This window comes from Prionailurus viverrinus, chromosome B3 (genome assembly GCF_022837055.1).
Source record: "Prionailurus viverrinus isolate Anna chromosome B3, UM_Priviv_1.0, whole genome shotgun sequence".
Lineage (NCBI taxonomy): Eukaryota > Metazoa > Chordata > Mammalia > Carnivora > Felidae > Prionailurus > Prionailurus viverrinus.
The window spans coordinates 142,615,710-142,629,616 of record NC_062566.1 but is presented as its reverse complement, the minus strand read 5'-3'; the positions used below and the strand labels follow the sequence as shown (position 1 = coordinate 142,629,616).

The window sequence follows — 13,907 nt, the reverse complement described above, 5'->3', positions numbered from 1 at the left end:
AATCGGGAAAATCGCACAATTCGGTAGAGAAATGGACACGAGAATTGAACAGATGTTCCACAGAGGCTATCCAAATAGCCCTCAAACATACAGAAAGGACGCTGCGCTCCACCCGTGACAGGGAAGTGAAAATTTCTGAAAAGCCACAGGAGAGAAAGTGGTTCTGATTCCAACGGCGGTCGGTGCGGTGCCTTGTCTCAGACTAAACCTTTGCAGGCACAAGTACAAAGTGGAAAAACTGCCCGGCAGACAGTGATTTGAAGGCATCAGAGGACAAGCAGAAACGGGCAGACTCCGGGGAAGACTGTGCCCTGGAGAGATTGGTCTGAGGGCAAAGCCCAGTCCTTGCCACAGCTGCACCTAGAATGCAGGGGGAGCGGGCTGCCGTCCAGGCACAGGGGCAGTTCGTGGGGTTCGGGGCCCCACCTCTGACAGGTGCACTAGAATGCAGGGGAGCGGGCAGGCGTCCAGGCACAGGGGCAGGTCGTGGGGTTCAAGGTCCCACCTCTGACAGGTGCACCTAGAATGCAGGGGAGCGGGCAGGCGTCCAGGCACAGGGGCAGGTCGTGGGGTTCAAGGTCCCACCTCTGACAGGTGCACCTAGAATGCAGGGGAGCGGGCTGCCATCCAGGCACAGGGGCAGGTCGTGGGGTTCAAGGTCCCACCTCTGACAGGTGCACCTAGAATGCAGGGGAGCGGGCAGGAGTCCAGGCACAGGGGCAGGTCGTGGGGTTCAAGGTCCCACCTCTGACAGGTGCACTAGAATGCAGGGGAGCGGGCAGGCGTCCAGACACAGGGGCAGGTCGTGGGGTTCAAGGTCCCACCTCTGACAGGTGCACCTAGAATGCAGGGGAGCGGGCAGGCGTCCAGGCACAGGGGCAGGTCGTGGGGTTCAAGGTCCCACCTCTGACAGGTGCAGCTAGAATGCAGGGGAGCGGGCAGGCATCCAGGCACAGGGGCAGGTCGTGGGGTTCAAGGTCCCACCTCTGACAGGTGCACTAGAATGCAGGGGAGCGGGCAGGCGTCCAGGCACAGGGGCAGGTCGTGGGGTTCAAGGTCCCACCTCTGACAGGTGCACTAGAATGCAGGGGAGCGGGCAGGCGTCCAGGCACAGGGGCAGGTCGTGGGGTTCAAGGTCCCACCTCTGACAGGTGCACCTAGAATGCAGGGGAGCGGGCTGCCGTCCAGGCACAGGGGCAGTTCGTGGGGTTCGGGGCCCCACCTCTGACAGGTGCAGCTAGAATGCAGGGGAGCGGGCAGGAGTCCAGGCACAGGGGCAGGTCGTGGGGTTCAAGGTCCCACCTCTGACAGTGCAGACCGGCGACTAGGCCAGGGTGCCGGGTCACGACCTTTATACAACGTGTGTCGGGCCAACCTGCAGACTGAAATCAGCCAGGTGGCAACAGAAATCGTAATGCGCTGAACGTACCAAGGTAAGTGTTGTCTGTGAAGATGTTTCAGCCACGTAAGAACACACACAACGTATGTATGGAAGGGTAACATGTGTGTGCCACCTGCTCATAACACATGTATGGGTGTTAGATTACAGTACAGGTGTTTCTCCCGTGAGCAGTGCGGTCAAACTGTTTGGAGATGGTCCTGGCCAATGCTGTGTGACAAAGGACGAAAACGAGCTGCTGAGACTGAAAGGACAGATGTCAAACTGTCACTAATGCAGACGACACAAGCACGCACGATGAAAAGGCAGCGGAATCCAGACAGCCCTCCGAACCAGCAAGAACAGCAGCAGGGGCTCCAAACAAACGCAGGAAGCAGTCGTGTTCCGCTGTGTCAGCAAAAACCTGCTGAGAACGCGTCATCGAAAACGAGGCACGATTCACAGCGATCCAAGGACTTTCCGGAGAAAGCAAGCCCAAGAAACGGCGACTCCGGCAATGGACCTGAAAGGGCTCCGAGTGTCTGGAGAAAACCGCCTTCGGGGGCGGGCCGGCACTGTGGACGCCACGCTACACCTGCCCGCCCTGCCCACACTGCCCCCGCACCAGGCCCTCCACCGTCAGCAGGGCCTTCCAAGGGCTGGGCGGGGGTCACCTTCCCCCTGCTCCCCCAGCACACACCCGGGCACACACCCACAGTCGAGACGCAGCAGGGTCGCCAGTCTCCTGTCTGCAGGCAGGACACAGGCAGAGGCCAGAGCGGAGCTGCCCTGGAATGAGCTTAACTGGGCTGAGTTGGGCTGAGCTGGGCTGGGCTGAGCTCAGCTGGACTGAACTGGGTTGAGCTGAACTGGGCTGAACTGGAATGAGCTAGCTAAGTGGGTTGGGCTTGGCTCAGTGGAGCTCAGCTGAACTTGACATAGCTGGGCTGGGTTGAGCTGATCTGAACTGAGCTTGGCTGAACTGGGCTGGGCTGGGCTGAAATGAACTGGATTTGGCTGGGCTGGGCTGAACTGAGTTGGATGGGGCTTAACTGGGCTGAGCTGAACTGGGCTGAACTCAGCTGAGCTGAGTGGAGCTAGGCTGGGTGGGCTGAACTGAACTACACTGGGCTAGGTTGAGCTGAGTTCGACTGGGCCAAACTGGTCTGGGCTGGGCTGGGCTGAGCTGGCCTGAGCTGAACTGGTCTGGGCTGAGCTGCTGGGTTGAACCAGACTAAGGTGGGCTGAGCTGGGCTGAACTGGGTTGGCTTGAGGTAAACTACGCTGAGCTGGGCAGGCTGAGCTGGGCAAGACTATGCTGAACTAGGCTGAATTTGGCTGAGCTGGGCTGAACTGGGCTGAATTGGGTAGGGCTGGGCTGGGCTGAGCCGAATAGGGCTGAGTTTGGTTGGGCTGAACTGGGCTAAACTCAGTTAGGATGGGCTGAGCTGAGCTGAACTGGGATTAGCTGGGCTGAACTGGGATTAGCTGGACTGGGTTGGGCTGAGCTGGGCTGAGCTGGGCTGAGCTAGACTGAGCTGGGCCGGCTTGAGCTAACCTAGGCTGAGCTCGGCAGGCTGAGCTGGGCTGGCCTGAATTGTGCTGAGTGGGGCTGAGCTGGGCTAATTGAGCTGAGCTGGGCTGGCTGACTTGAACTGGTCTGAGGTAGACCGGGCTGGGCTGAGCCACGTTTGTTGTGTACGCTGAGCCAATGTGAACTGATTACAGCTGAGTAAAGTCCGGAGTTCACAGTAAGGTTCACCCCTAGAAGAGTTCTCTGAGCCTGCACCCTGTCCGCTGTGCCGCCCCGGTCAGCCTGCTATTCAGGCTGCTGTCCTCGCGTTTCCCCCACTACCGTTTCCTACAGAAGAATCGCCCGGCCCGAAGATCCCCTCTGCCCCACCTATTCCTTCCTCCCTCCCACCAAACGCCCGGCAACCGCTGACCTTCTCGCCGGCACACTACATGTGCTGTCCCCCATATCACACAGTGCGGAGGTACAGCGTGTAGCCTTCTCCAGCTGGCTCCCTCCCCTCAGGGCACACGGGCCGGCACGCGGCCCACATGTGCCCACGGGGTGCTGACTATAGGGCTTCTCAGCGACAGAACTTCCAGTGGCCCTGCCACGGGGAGAGCAGGTATGTGTGCTGGCCTGGCAGCCCGAGCCCTCCTCCACCTTCTGTAAGAAAGAATATCATGTCATCCAAGGTCACTTTGCTTGAAAGAGGCACCCCCGGCGGGGGGAGATGGTCCGCACCATCCAGGTGAGGGTACTACACAAATACCTCATATGCCTGCACATAATATTACATGTACACAGTAAGCATCTGCAGGTACCCGGAAGCAGGTGCCCATAAGGGGAGGGGAGGGGTTGCTGAGACGCTGTGGCAACAAGTCAGGCTGGAATGAGCCAGGCCCCGGGCCAGGCTGGTGTCTCACGGCTGCCCTGGACGACCACCACCGCAGGCTCTGATGCCGCGGGTCGGGGAGAGGCCCCTGGAAGGGACATCCGTGAACACCTCCAAAGCATCTCTTTGTTCCTGTAACCACAGGGTGAATGTTTCTGAAAGCCAAACCCAGAGTTCAGCATGATGGTTGAAAAGCGTCAACACTAGGTAATTTCATCGCCTCACCAACTTTTCTGTGAAAGGATTATTCTGGAAAGGACGGGCCTTGCAAACCTAGGCTGGGACAGGTGTGTGGTCTCCGACAAGACCCAGTGCCTGACGGCCCACATCCCACTGCCACGCCCTCGGCAGCCAAGGCAGCCCTCCCCGACACTGATCCGGCACAGCAGGTGCCCCAGAGCCCCGTGATGACCCCACGAGGGACAGCGACCCGGCACCACGCCAGGGGCACTGCACGGGGACCAGGGGAGGGAATTAGCTGTCCAAGGGAAGTACGATGTGCCACTTTGTCTTGCCAAAACCCTGCCTTTAGAGGTGCCTGGGGCCCCATGTCCCTAACGCACGGCAGCCGGGACACCCACGAGGATTTTGCGAAACTCATCGGTTCCCGTGATCTGACCAGAGTTGTGTAGATGGATGTGCTTCTTGAGCAACCAGGGGCCCACAGCTTGCAGAGGACCCTAACTGCCGGGCACCGCGAGAGGGGGCCGGGCTGCGGGAGCCCGGAGTGTGGGGTGCACACTCCCTTCACCGAGGCTGTGACCGATGGCATTTGCAAAGTGGCCACTGCGGTATTTCCAGGACCACGGGCTCCTCCATCACCTTGCCCTGCCCCATGCAGGGGGCGGGGTCTGCTCCCCTCCCCAGAAGCCCAAGGGTCTCTGTGAACTCCGTGGGGATGGGGGCACGGAAGGGCCATTGCTGGATTCCTAAGATCAGGACCTAAGGAGACGTGGCTTCTCGTGGGAGTCAGGCCCTGGGCCCAGTGCAGCCGTCCAGCTACGGCCAAGGTGTCATTCTGGGGAGCCCCGGGGACCAAGCGGGCCGGACCCACCCAACCAAGGCCCCAGACCCTAGGAGGAGCCCAGAGCCCTCGCTCACATGGAGGTGAGCAGGGCAGAGGCCTCGCACCACAGGCTGAGGGCTCCAGGCACACCCACAGCCCAGCAGGCCCGGATTGGGACTTGGACGTGGTGCGGAGGCGTCCCCATCGAGGCCTCACACCGCAGGAAGTGGCAGCCTGGGGTGCACACTGTGGTTGTCCAAACACAGGGGCTGAGGGGTCACGGCCCCCTTGCACGGGCAGCACAGGGACCACACAGGGTCTCTCAGCTGCAGGGACATTTTCAGGTCCGGTGACCACCACGAACTCTGTCCCTGCACATCAGGCTTCTGTCTGACCTCTAGGGTAGTAGCTTCCCTCTGACCATGGGCAGATGACCGTGACCGTGGCTGAAGCCAGAGGAAGACAGCGTCCCACCAGGGAGGCCACACTGCTAAGTGGACGGGACAAGGCCCAGGGCGGGGCCTCAGGCTATGGATGTGTCAACCTGTGCCCACAACACACGCCCAGGTGAGAGCGGGGTTCCTGTGCCCTCCTTTGGGACCCCAGCCACCCCCCACAGCCCACCCCCGCACACTCAGGCCCTTGAGACAGAAAGTACCCAAAAGAAAAGGGAACTTCAGGAAGCGTGTCGCCGAGCCACCTAGTTTCAATCCTGTTCTTAGTCTTCCCACGGCTGCCTGGGGGCTAGGAAGGGGGCTATGGGCACAGAGCTCAGCCACAAGGAGCCACATGTGCCTGGGGCCAGAGCGAGGAGGGCCGAGGTGCTGGGGCCAGCCTTCCGTCGCCCCAGCCCTTGGTGAGTAGGCTCCGCACGGAGAGAGGGCGGCGTGGGGGCAGCAGAAGCAGCCCAGGAGCCAAGGAGAGACGGGGCCCCACGGACGGGCCGGAGCAGCCAGCATGGGGGACACAGGCTGCCTGGGGGCCAGGGCACCGGCCAGGGCAGGGACGAGGGAGGCATGGGCAGGAGCACCCACGCCAACATGGCTGGACGCACCGGACGTGGCAACTGGGCCTTCAAGGAACATGATGGCCATGGTGGGCCTCAGGTCTGCCCTTTGCCATCTGTGCTGGGAGCCCAGGGCTGGGCTGGACTGAGCTACTGCAGGACCAAGGCCGACATGGACAGACAGGCCTAAGGTGAGGGCACAGGGAGAGGCCGGCCCAGCACAGGGGAAGAAGAGGACCCCAGACGGCCCGAGGGTCCTGTCCAGGACACTGGGGCTGGCTCTGGCCCCAGGCCAGGGTCAGAGGTGCTGGCCATGGGGTCCTGGACTGCAGCACATGAGCGGGGACGGAGCACGAGGGGCTGGCAGGGGCTCCCGTGTGCTCAGAACCCAGACAGTAGCACAGGGCAGACGGTCAGGAGCCAAACCTGGGCTAAGGAGTCTGCGATGGGCATGAGACCGGGGCAGCCCTAAGAACACACAGTAGTTGCGGGCTGAGCTCGCCTGGGGGGGAGAGGTCATGGGGCAGCAAGGGCAGAAAGCAGCTGTGGTCCATTAGCTCCAAGGACCAGTGGTGGAGTTTGTGTAGGTGAGCAGGGGAAGGGGGAGAGAAGGGGCAGGGGGAGATCAGGAGAGGTAGGGGGAGAGCAGGAGGGGCAAGGGGAGAGCAGAGAGCACACAGAGCTGGTCAGGTGAGCAGGGGCAGGGGGCAGGGCAAGAGTGGCAGGGGGAGAGCAGGAGAGGCAGGGCTACCCCCAGGAGCTCAGGAGACCAGGCAGAGCTTGTGAGGATGAGTAGGGGGTTGGGAGAGAAGGAGGAGCAGGGGGAGAGCAGGAGGGGCAGGGGAAGAGCAGGAGGGGCAGGGGAAGAGCAGGAGGGGCAGGGGAGAGCAGGAGGGTAGGGGCAGGGCAGGAGGGGCTGGGGGGAGGACAGGAGAGTCAGGGCTCCCCCAGGAGCTCAGGGGAGCCGGCAGAGCTTCTGCCTGTGAGCAGGGTTCCTGGGAGGGCAGCAGGGGCAGGGGGAGAGCAAGAGGGGTAGGGCTGTCCCAGGAGCTCCCTGGGAGACACAGAGCTGGTACAGGTGAGCAGGGGCAGGGGGCAGGGCAGGAGGAGCAGGGTCGAGGGCAAGAGAGGCAGGACTGCCCCAGAGGCTCAGGGAGCAGGCAGAGCTTGTGAGGGTAAGCAGGGGCAGGGGAGGGGCAGGAGATGCAGGGGGTTGCCTCAGGAACTCCCAGGGAGCACACAGAGCTGGTACAGGTGAGCAGGGGCAGGTGGCAGGGCAAGAGGGGCAGGGGGAGGACAGGAGGGCAGGAGGGAGGGCAGGAGGGGCAGGGTTCTCCCCAGGGGCTCCCAGGGAGCACATAGAACTGGTACAGGTGAGCAGAGGCAGGGGAAGGACAGCAGGGGCAGGGGGAGAGCAGAAGGGACAGACAGCTGCCCCAGGAGCTCCAGGGAGCACACAGAGCTGGAACAGGTGAGCAGGGGACAGGGGGCTGCGCAGGAGGGGCAGGGCTACCCCCAGGAGTTCAGGGGAGCAGGCAGAGCTTATGAGGGTGAGTAGGGGAGGGGAGGGCAGGAGGGGCAGGGGGAGGGCTAGGAGGCAGGGGGAGAGCAGAAGAGGCAAGGGAAGAATAGGAGAGACAGAGGGTTGCCCCACAAGCTCCCAGACAGCACACAAAACTGTCATAGGGAGCAGGGGCAGGGGGCAGGGTAGGAGGGGCAGGGGGAGAACAGGGGGGGAGGGGGAGAGCAGAAGGGGTAGGGAGAGAGCAAGAGGGGCAGGAGGAGAGCAGGAGGGGTTGAGAGAGAGCAGGATGGGCAAGGGGAGAGCAGAGGGGACAGGGTTGACCCAGGAGGTCCCAGGGAGCACACAGAGGTGGTACAGGTGAGCAGGGGCAGGGGGCAGGGCAAGAGGGGCAGGGGGAGAGCAGGAGAGGCAGGGCTGCACCAGGAGCTCAGGAGGCAGGCAGAGCTTGTGAGGATGAGCAGGGGCAGGGGACAGGACAGAAGGGGCAGGGGGAGGGCAGGAGGGCAGGAGCGAGGGCAGGATGGGCAGTATTGTCCCCAGGAGCTCCCAGGGAGCACACAGAACTGGTACAGGTGAGCAGAGGCAGGGGAAGGACAGCAGGGGCAGGGGGAGAGCAGAAGGGTCAGACAGCTGCCCCAGGAGCTCCAGGGAGCACACAGAGCTGGTACAGGTGAGCAGGGGCAGGGGGCAAGGCAGGAGGGGCAGTGGGGAGGGCAGGAGAGGCAAGGTTGCCCCAGGAGCTCAAGGGAGCAGGCAGAGCTTGTGAGGGTAGGCAGGGGGGTTGGAGAGCAGGAGGAGCTGGGGAGAGCAGGAGGGGCAGGGGGAGGGCAGGAGGGTAGTGGCATGGCAGGAAGGGCAGGGGGAGGAAAGGAGAGGCAGGGCTGCCCCAGGAGCTCGGGAGAGCCAGCAGAGCTTGTGGAGGTTAGCAGGGGCAGCAGGGTGAGGTCAGGACGGGCAGGAGGACAGCAGAAGGGACAGACAGCTGCCCCAGGAGCTCCTGGGGGCACACAGAGCTGGTACAGGTGAGCAGGGGCAGGGGGCAGGGCAGTATGGACAGGGGGCTGGGCAGGAGGGGCAGGGCTACCCCCAGGAGTTCAGGGGAGCCGGCAGAGCTCATGAGGGTGAGTAGGGGAGGGGAGGGCAGGAGGGACAGGGGGAGAGCAGAAGGCACAGGCACTGCCCCATGAGTTCCCAGGGAGCATACAGAGCTGGTACAGGTGAGCAGATTGTGGGCAGGGCAGGACGGGCAGGGGAAGAGCAGGAGAGGTAGGGGGCTACCCCGGGAGCTCCCAGGGAGCACACAGAGCTGGTACAGGTGAGCAGAGGCAGGGGAAGGACAGCAGGGGCAGGGGGAGAACAGAAGGGACAGACAGCTGCCCCAGGAGCTCCAGGGAGCACACAGAACTGGTACAGGTGAGCAGGGGCAGGGGAAGGACAGCAGGGGCAGGGGGAGAGCAGAAGGGACAGACAGCTGCCCCAGGAGCTCCAGGGAGCACACAGAGCTGGTACAGGTGAGCAGGGGCAGGGGGCAAGGCAGGAGGGGCAGGGTGGAGGGCAGGAGAGGCAAGGTTGCCCCAGGAGCTCAGGGGAGCAGGCAGAGCTTGTGAGGGTGAGCAGGGCCAGGGAGAGGGCAGGAGGGGCAGGGGGACGTCATGAGAGGCAGGGGGAGAACGGAAGAGGCAGGGGAAGAATAGGAGGGACAGGGGGCTGCCCCAGGAGCTCCCAGGCAGCACACAAAGCTGGCATAGGGAGCAGAGGCAGGGGGCAGGGTAGGAGGGGCAGGGGGGAGAACAGAGGGGGAAGAGGAGAGCAGAAGGGGTAGGGAGGGAGCAAGAGGGGCAGGAGGAGAGCAGGAGGGGTTGAGAGAGAGCAGGAGGAGCAAGGGGAGAGCAGGAGGGACAGGGCTGCACCAGGAGCTCAGGGGAGCAAGCAGAGCTTGTGAGGATGAGCAGGGGGTTGGGAGGGCAGGAGGGGCAGAGGGAGAACAAGAGGGGCAGGGCTGCCCCAGGAGCTCCCAGGGAGCACACAGAGTCGGTACAGGAGAGCAGGGGCAGGGGCAGGGCAGGAGGGGCAGGTGGAAGGCAGGAGGGGCAGGATTGCCCCAGGAGCTCAGGGGAGCAGGCAGAGCATGTGAGGGTGAGCAGGGGTTGGGAGGGAAGGAGGAGCAGGGAGAGAGCAAGAGGGGCATGGAGAGGGCTAAAGGGGAAGAGGGGGGACAAGAGGGGCTGGAGAGTGGGCAGAAGGGGCAAGGGGGAGAGCAAGAGGGGTAGGGCTGCCCCCAGGAACTCCCTGGGAGCACAAGGAGCTGGTACAGGTGAGGAGGGGCACGGGGCAGGGCAGGAGGAGCAGGGGGAGGGCAGGAGGGGCAGCGGGGAGGACAAGAGGGGCTGGGGAGTGGGCAGGAGGGGCAAGGGGGGAGGGCAGGAGGGGCAGGGGGAGAGAAAGACATGTAGGGCTGCCCCAGGAACTCCCTGGGAGCACACAGAGCTGGCACAGGTGAGTAGGGGCAGGGGGCAGGGCAAGAGGGGCAGAGGGGAGGGCAGGAGAGGCAGGGCTGCACCACGAGCTCAGGGGAGAGGCAGAGCTCGTGAGGGTGAGCAGAGGCAGGGGGGACGGCAAGAGGGGCAGGGGCTGCTGTGGGGCAGGGTTGCTTCAGACAAGCAGGACACAGTGACCCTGGACTGTCCCCAGGGACCGGAGCTGAGAGAGCTTCCTGCAGCAGGCAGGGTCCTGGTGAGGTCTGGAGTCTGCAGGGGCTCGGGGGTGGGAGTTCTGGCCAGGAGGTGCTGAGGGCGGCAGGCCAGGGGGAGGTTAGGAGTGCTGCAGGGCAGGGGGAGCTGAGGCCTGAACTGGCAGGACCAGGTCTCAGACATGCAAAGGCAAGAAGCTAGAAGGATCCAAGGCCCAGGCTCAGCATGAGGGGCCAGGCAAAGGGGTGGGGGCAGGTGGCGGAGCTGCTAGGAGGAGGTGAACCTATGGGGAGCACAGACAGCTCGGAGCTACCACCAGGCCAGGAGCTCAGGGGAGCAAGAGAGCTTGTGCAGGTGAGAGGCAGGAGGGGCACGGGGGAGGGCAGGAGGGGCAGGGACACCCCCAGGAGTTCTGGGGAGCAGGCAGGGGTTATGACAGTGAGTAGGGGGTTAGGAGGGCAGGTGGAGCAGGGGGAGAGCAGGAGGGGCAGGGAGAGGGCAGGAGGGGCAAGCAGAGGGCAGGAGAGGCAGGGCTGCCCCAGGAGCTCAGGGGAGCCAGCAGAGCTTCTGCCAGTGAGCAGGGTTCCTGGGAGGGCAGCAGGGGCAGGGGGAAGCAAGAGGGGTAGGGCTGCCCCCAGGAGCTCCCAGGGAGCACACAGAGCCGGTACAGGTGAGCAGGGGCTGAGCGCAGGGCCAGGAGGGGCAGTGGGGAGAGCAGGAGGGACAGGAAGCACACAGAGCTGGTACAGGTGAGCAGGTGCAGGGGGCATGGCAGAAGGGGCTGTGGGAGAGCAAGAAGGGCAGGGGGGAGAGCAGGAGGGGTGGGGAGAGCAGGAAGAACAGGGTGCTGCCCCAGGAGCTCCCTGGGAGCACACAGAGCTGGTACAGGTGAGCAGGGACAGGGGGCAGGGAAACAGGGGCAGAGGGAAGGGCAGGAGAGGCAGGGCTGCACCAGGAGCTCAGGGGAGCAGGCAGGGCATGTGAGGGTGAGCAGGGGCAGGGGGAGGCAGGAGGAGCAAGGCTGCCCCAGGAGCCTCAGGGGTGAAGGGCAGAGGGACTGAGCTAAGAGCAGCCCCGGACTAGGTGGGAGCTGAGCGGTACGGCACACAGAGACCACGAGGGCGCGGGCCCAGGAGAGCCTCCCTGGACACGGGAGGGCGTGAGCCGCCTGAGGCCCGGTGGACAAGGCAGGGGGGAGAGGCCAGCCTGGGTAGGAAGGTCTCTGGGGCTGAAGGGACAGGGGTGGCCACAGTCTTGGGCTCAGGGGCGCTGAACTCGCTCTGGAGGCTCGTGGGGATGGGGGACAGAAGGCTGGACACGACAAAGCCAGGAGGGGTAGCTCAGGGCAGTGGACCCGGTGCAGGGAAGGGGGGAGCCTGGGAGTTCGAGGCCGGGCCGCCAGCCTGGAGTGTGGGTGGGAGGGGAGGCCAGGCAGGGCCATCAGACTTGGCAGAGGGGTCGGGTCTGGCTGGGGACGTGGGCTCTGGGGTGCTGGCACCGTGCACGAGACGACAGCCAGGGCGGGGCAAGGCTCCCACCGGCATTGAGGGGCAGGCAGGCTCAGGAAAGACCTCGGCTGAAAGAGGGCTCTGGGGACAGGGAGGAGCTGGACAGGCCCCAGGGCACGGGCACTGAGTGAGCCCAGGAAGGCCTGAGGAGGGGCTCAGGGCAGGGACGGGATCCGGCGCCCGGGTGCTTTAGCTGAAGATGTGAGGCCTGGAGGGCAGACAGCAGGCCACGACGAGGACTCCGGGCTGAGGGGCACGGGCAGCGGGTGGCAGAGGCCTGCTGTGTTCAAGAAAGGTCCCGCTGGCCCAGGGCAGATTCAGGCTGGGACAACAGGGCAGTGGGCTCAGGGCCTCAGCAGAGGCCCGTTGGAGCAGGGGCCACCGGTCAGAGCTCAGACAGATGGCTCGCTCAGGCCAAGCACCCACAGGAAGCCCGAGTGGGGACCCAGGGGCTGGGCCCTGGAGACTCTAATCCAGCAGGAGGTCACCCAGCACCGACCAGGCCCATGGGGCCAGCACGTGCAGCCGCAGAAACACGAGGCCCTGGGGCGGCAGAGAGCTACGCCGGGCGGCTGGTCTGCAGACTTCCTGGAGGGCCGCCCCAAGCCCGGGCACCTGATACCCTGCCCGGACCCTCCCAGGAGCAAGGCCCTTGTGGTCACACGGCCTCCTCTCTTGCAGCCTCCACCACGGCCCCATCGGTGTTCCCACTGGCCCCCAGCTGCGGGACCACATCTGGCGCCACCGTGGCCATGGCCTGCCTGGTGTTAGGCTACTTCCCTGAGCCGGTGACCGTGTCCTGGAACTCCGGCGCCCTGACCAGCGGTGTGCACACCTTCCCGTCCGTCCTGCAGGCCTCGGGGCTCTACTCTCTCAGCAGCATGGTGACAGTGCCCTCCAGCAGGTGGCTCAGTGAGACCTTCACCTGCAACGTGGACCACCGGCCCAGCAACACCAAGGTGGACAAGACCGGTAAGAGGGTGTCCACTGGGAGACAGGCCAGGTCAGTCGGTCCACCTGGACCCCAGGGCACAGGAGAGGCACCTCTGTCCCCCAAGCTCGGGGAGGAGGGCTTCTGGGCCTGGCTGCCTGGTCCAGTGTGAGCGCAGGCTGCACACCCCCACCATACTTCATCTCCACTGGCAGGCACCAGTCTGGGGATGCCCCCCTGACCGGCCCTGACCTACCCCACCCCAAGAGTGTCCCCACCCCTGGCCCCACTAACCTCCAGTCTGGTCTCTCTACAGTGCCCAAACCCTGCAAGTGTCCCAAATGCCCAGGTGAGTCAGCAGGGCACCGCCAGGCACAGCAAGGCCATGGCCCGCATCCAGGGACAGCCTGGTGGGGGGAATGTTCAAGAGGAACAGCCCCCAAATGCTGACCCCCTGCACTGTGTCTTCCACACCAGCTCCTGAGATTCCTGGGGGACCGTCTGTCTTCATCTTCCCCCCAAAACCCAAGGACACCCTCTCGATTTCCCGGACGCCCGAGGTCACGTGCTTGGTGGTGGACTTGGGCCCAGATGACTCCAATGTTCAGATCACATGGTTTGTGGATAACACCGAGATGCACACAGCCAAGACGAGTCCGCATGAGGAGCAGTTCAACAGCACCTACCGTGTGGTCAGTGTCCTCCCCATCCTGCACCAGGACTGGCTCAAGGGGAAGGAGTTCAAGTGCAAGGTCAACAGCAAAGCCCTCCCCTCCCCCATCGAGAGGACCATCTCCAAGGCCAAAGGTGGGCAACAGGACAGATGGGGCACAGGGAGGTCGGGTGGGGCCTGGCGGACCCAGGCCAGCCCTCCACCCTGGGAGTGACCATCTGTGCTGACCTCTGACCCCACAGGACAGCCCCACGAGCCCCAGGTGTACGTCCTGCCTCCAGCCCAGGAGGAGCTCAGCAGGAACAAAGTCAGTGTGACCTGCCTCATCGAAGGCTTCTACCCGCCTGACATTGCCGTCGAGTGGGAGATCACCGGACAGGCAGAGCCAGAGAACAACTACCGGACGACCCCGCCCCAGCTGGACAGCGACGGGACCTACTTCCTGTACAGCAGGCTCTTGGTGGACAAGTCCCGCTGGCAGAGGGGAAACATCTACACCTGCTCGGTGTCACACGAAGCTCTGCACAGCCACCACACACAGAAATCCCTCACCCAGTCTCCGGGTAAATGAGCAGCGCGCCCGGCCCCCCAGCAGGCCCCCGCGGGCTCTGAGCGCCCACCCCTGTGTACATCCCCCCCGGGCAGGCACCCTGCGTGAAATAAAGCGCCCAGCACTGCCCTGGGACCTGTGACACTGTCGTGCGTCTTTCCGAGGCAGAGCTCAGCACACCCGCGCCTCTGGGAGGTGCGGGCAGGCCAGGCCCCGAGGCTCAGGGGTCACC

General features: G+C 64.2%; 3 gene segments (V, D, J or C); all 3 read left to right on the top strand.

Annotated features, from left to right (window-relative positions):
• LOC125168486 (immunoglobulin heavy constant gamma 1-like) overlaps window positions 1-13,817 on the top strand; it is a 533,257-nt gene extending 519,440 nt beyond the window's left edge. Inside the window, 4 exon segments of the C gene segment in view lie at window positions 12,203-12,493; window positions 12,769-12,801; window positions 12,930-13,259; window positions 13,368-13,817. Of these exon segments, the coding sequence occupies window positions 12,203-12,493; window positions 12,769-12,801; window positions 12,930-13,259; window positions 13,368-13,696 (983 nt within the window).
• LOC125168484 (immunoglobulin heavy constant alpha 2-like) overlaps window positions 1-13,907 on the top strand; it is a 350,186-nt gene that overhangs the window by 277,069 nt on the left and 59,210 nt on the right.
• The window catches only part of LOC125168488 (immunoglobulin heavy constant gamma 4-like), a 238,365-nt gene that overhangs the window by 201,400 nt on the left and 23,058 nt on the right, over window positions 1-13,907 (top strand).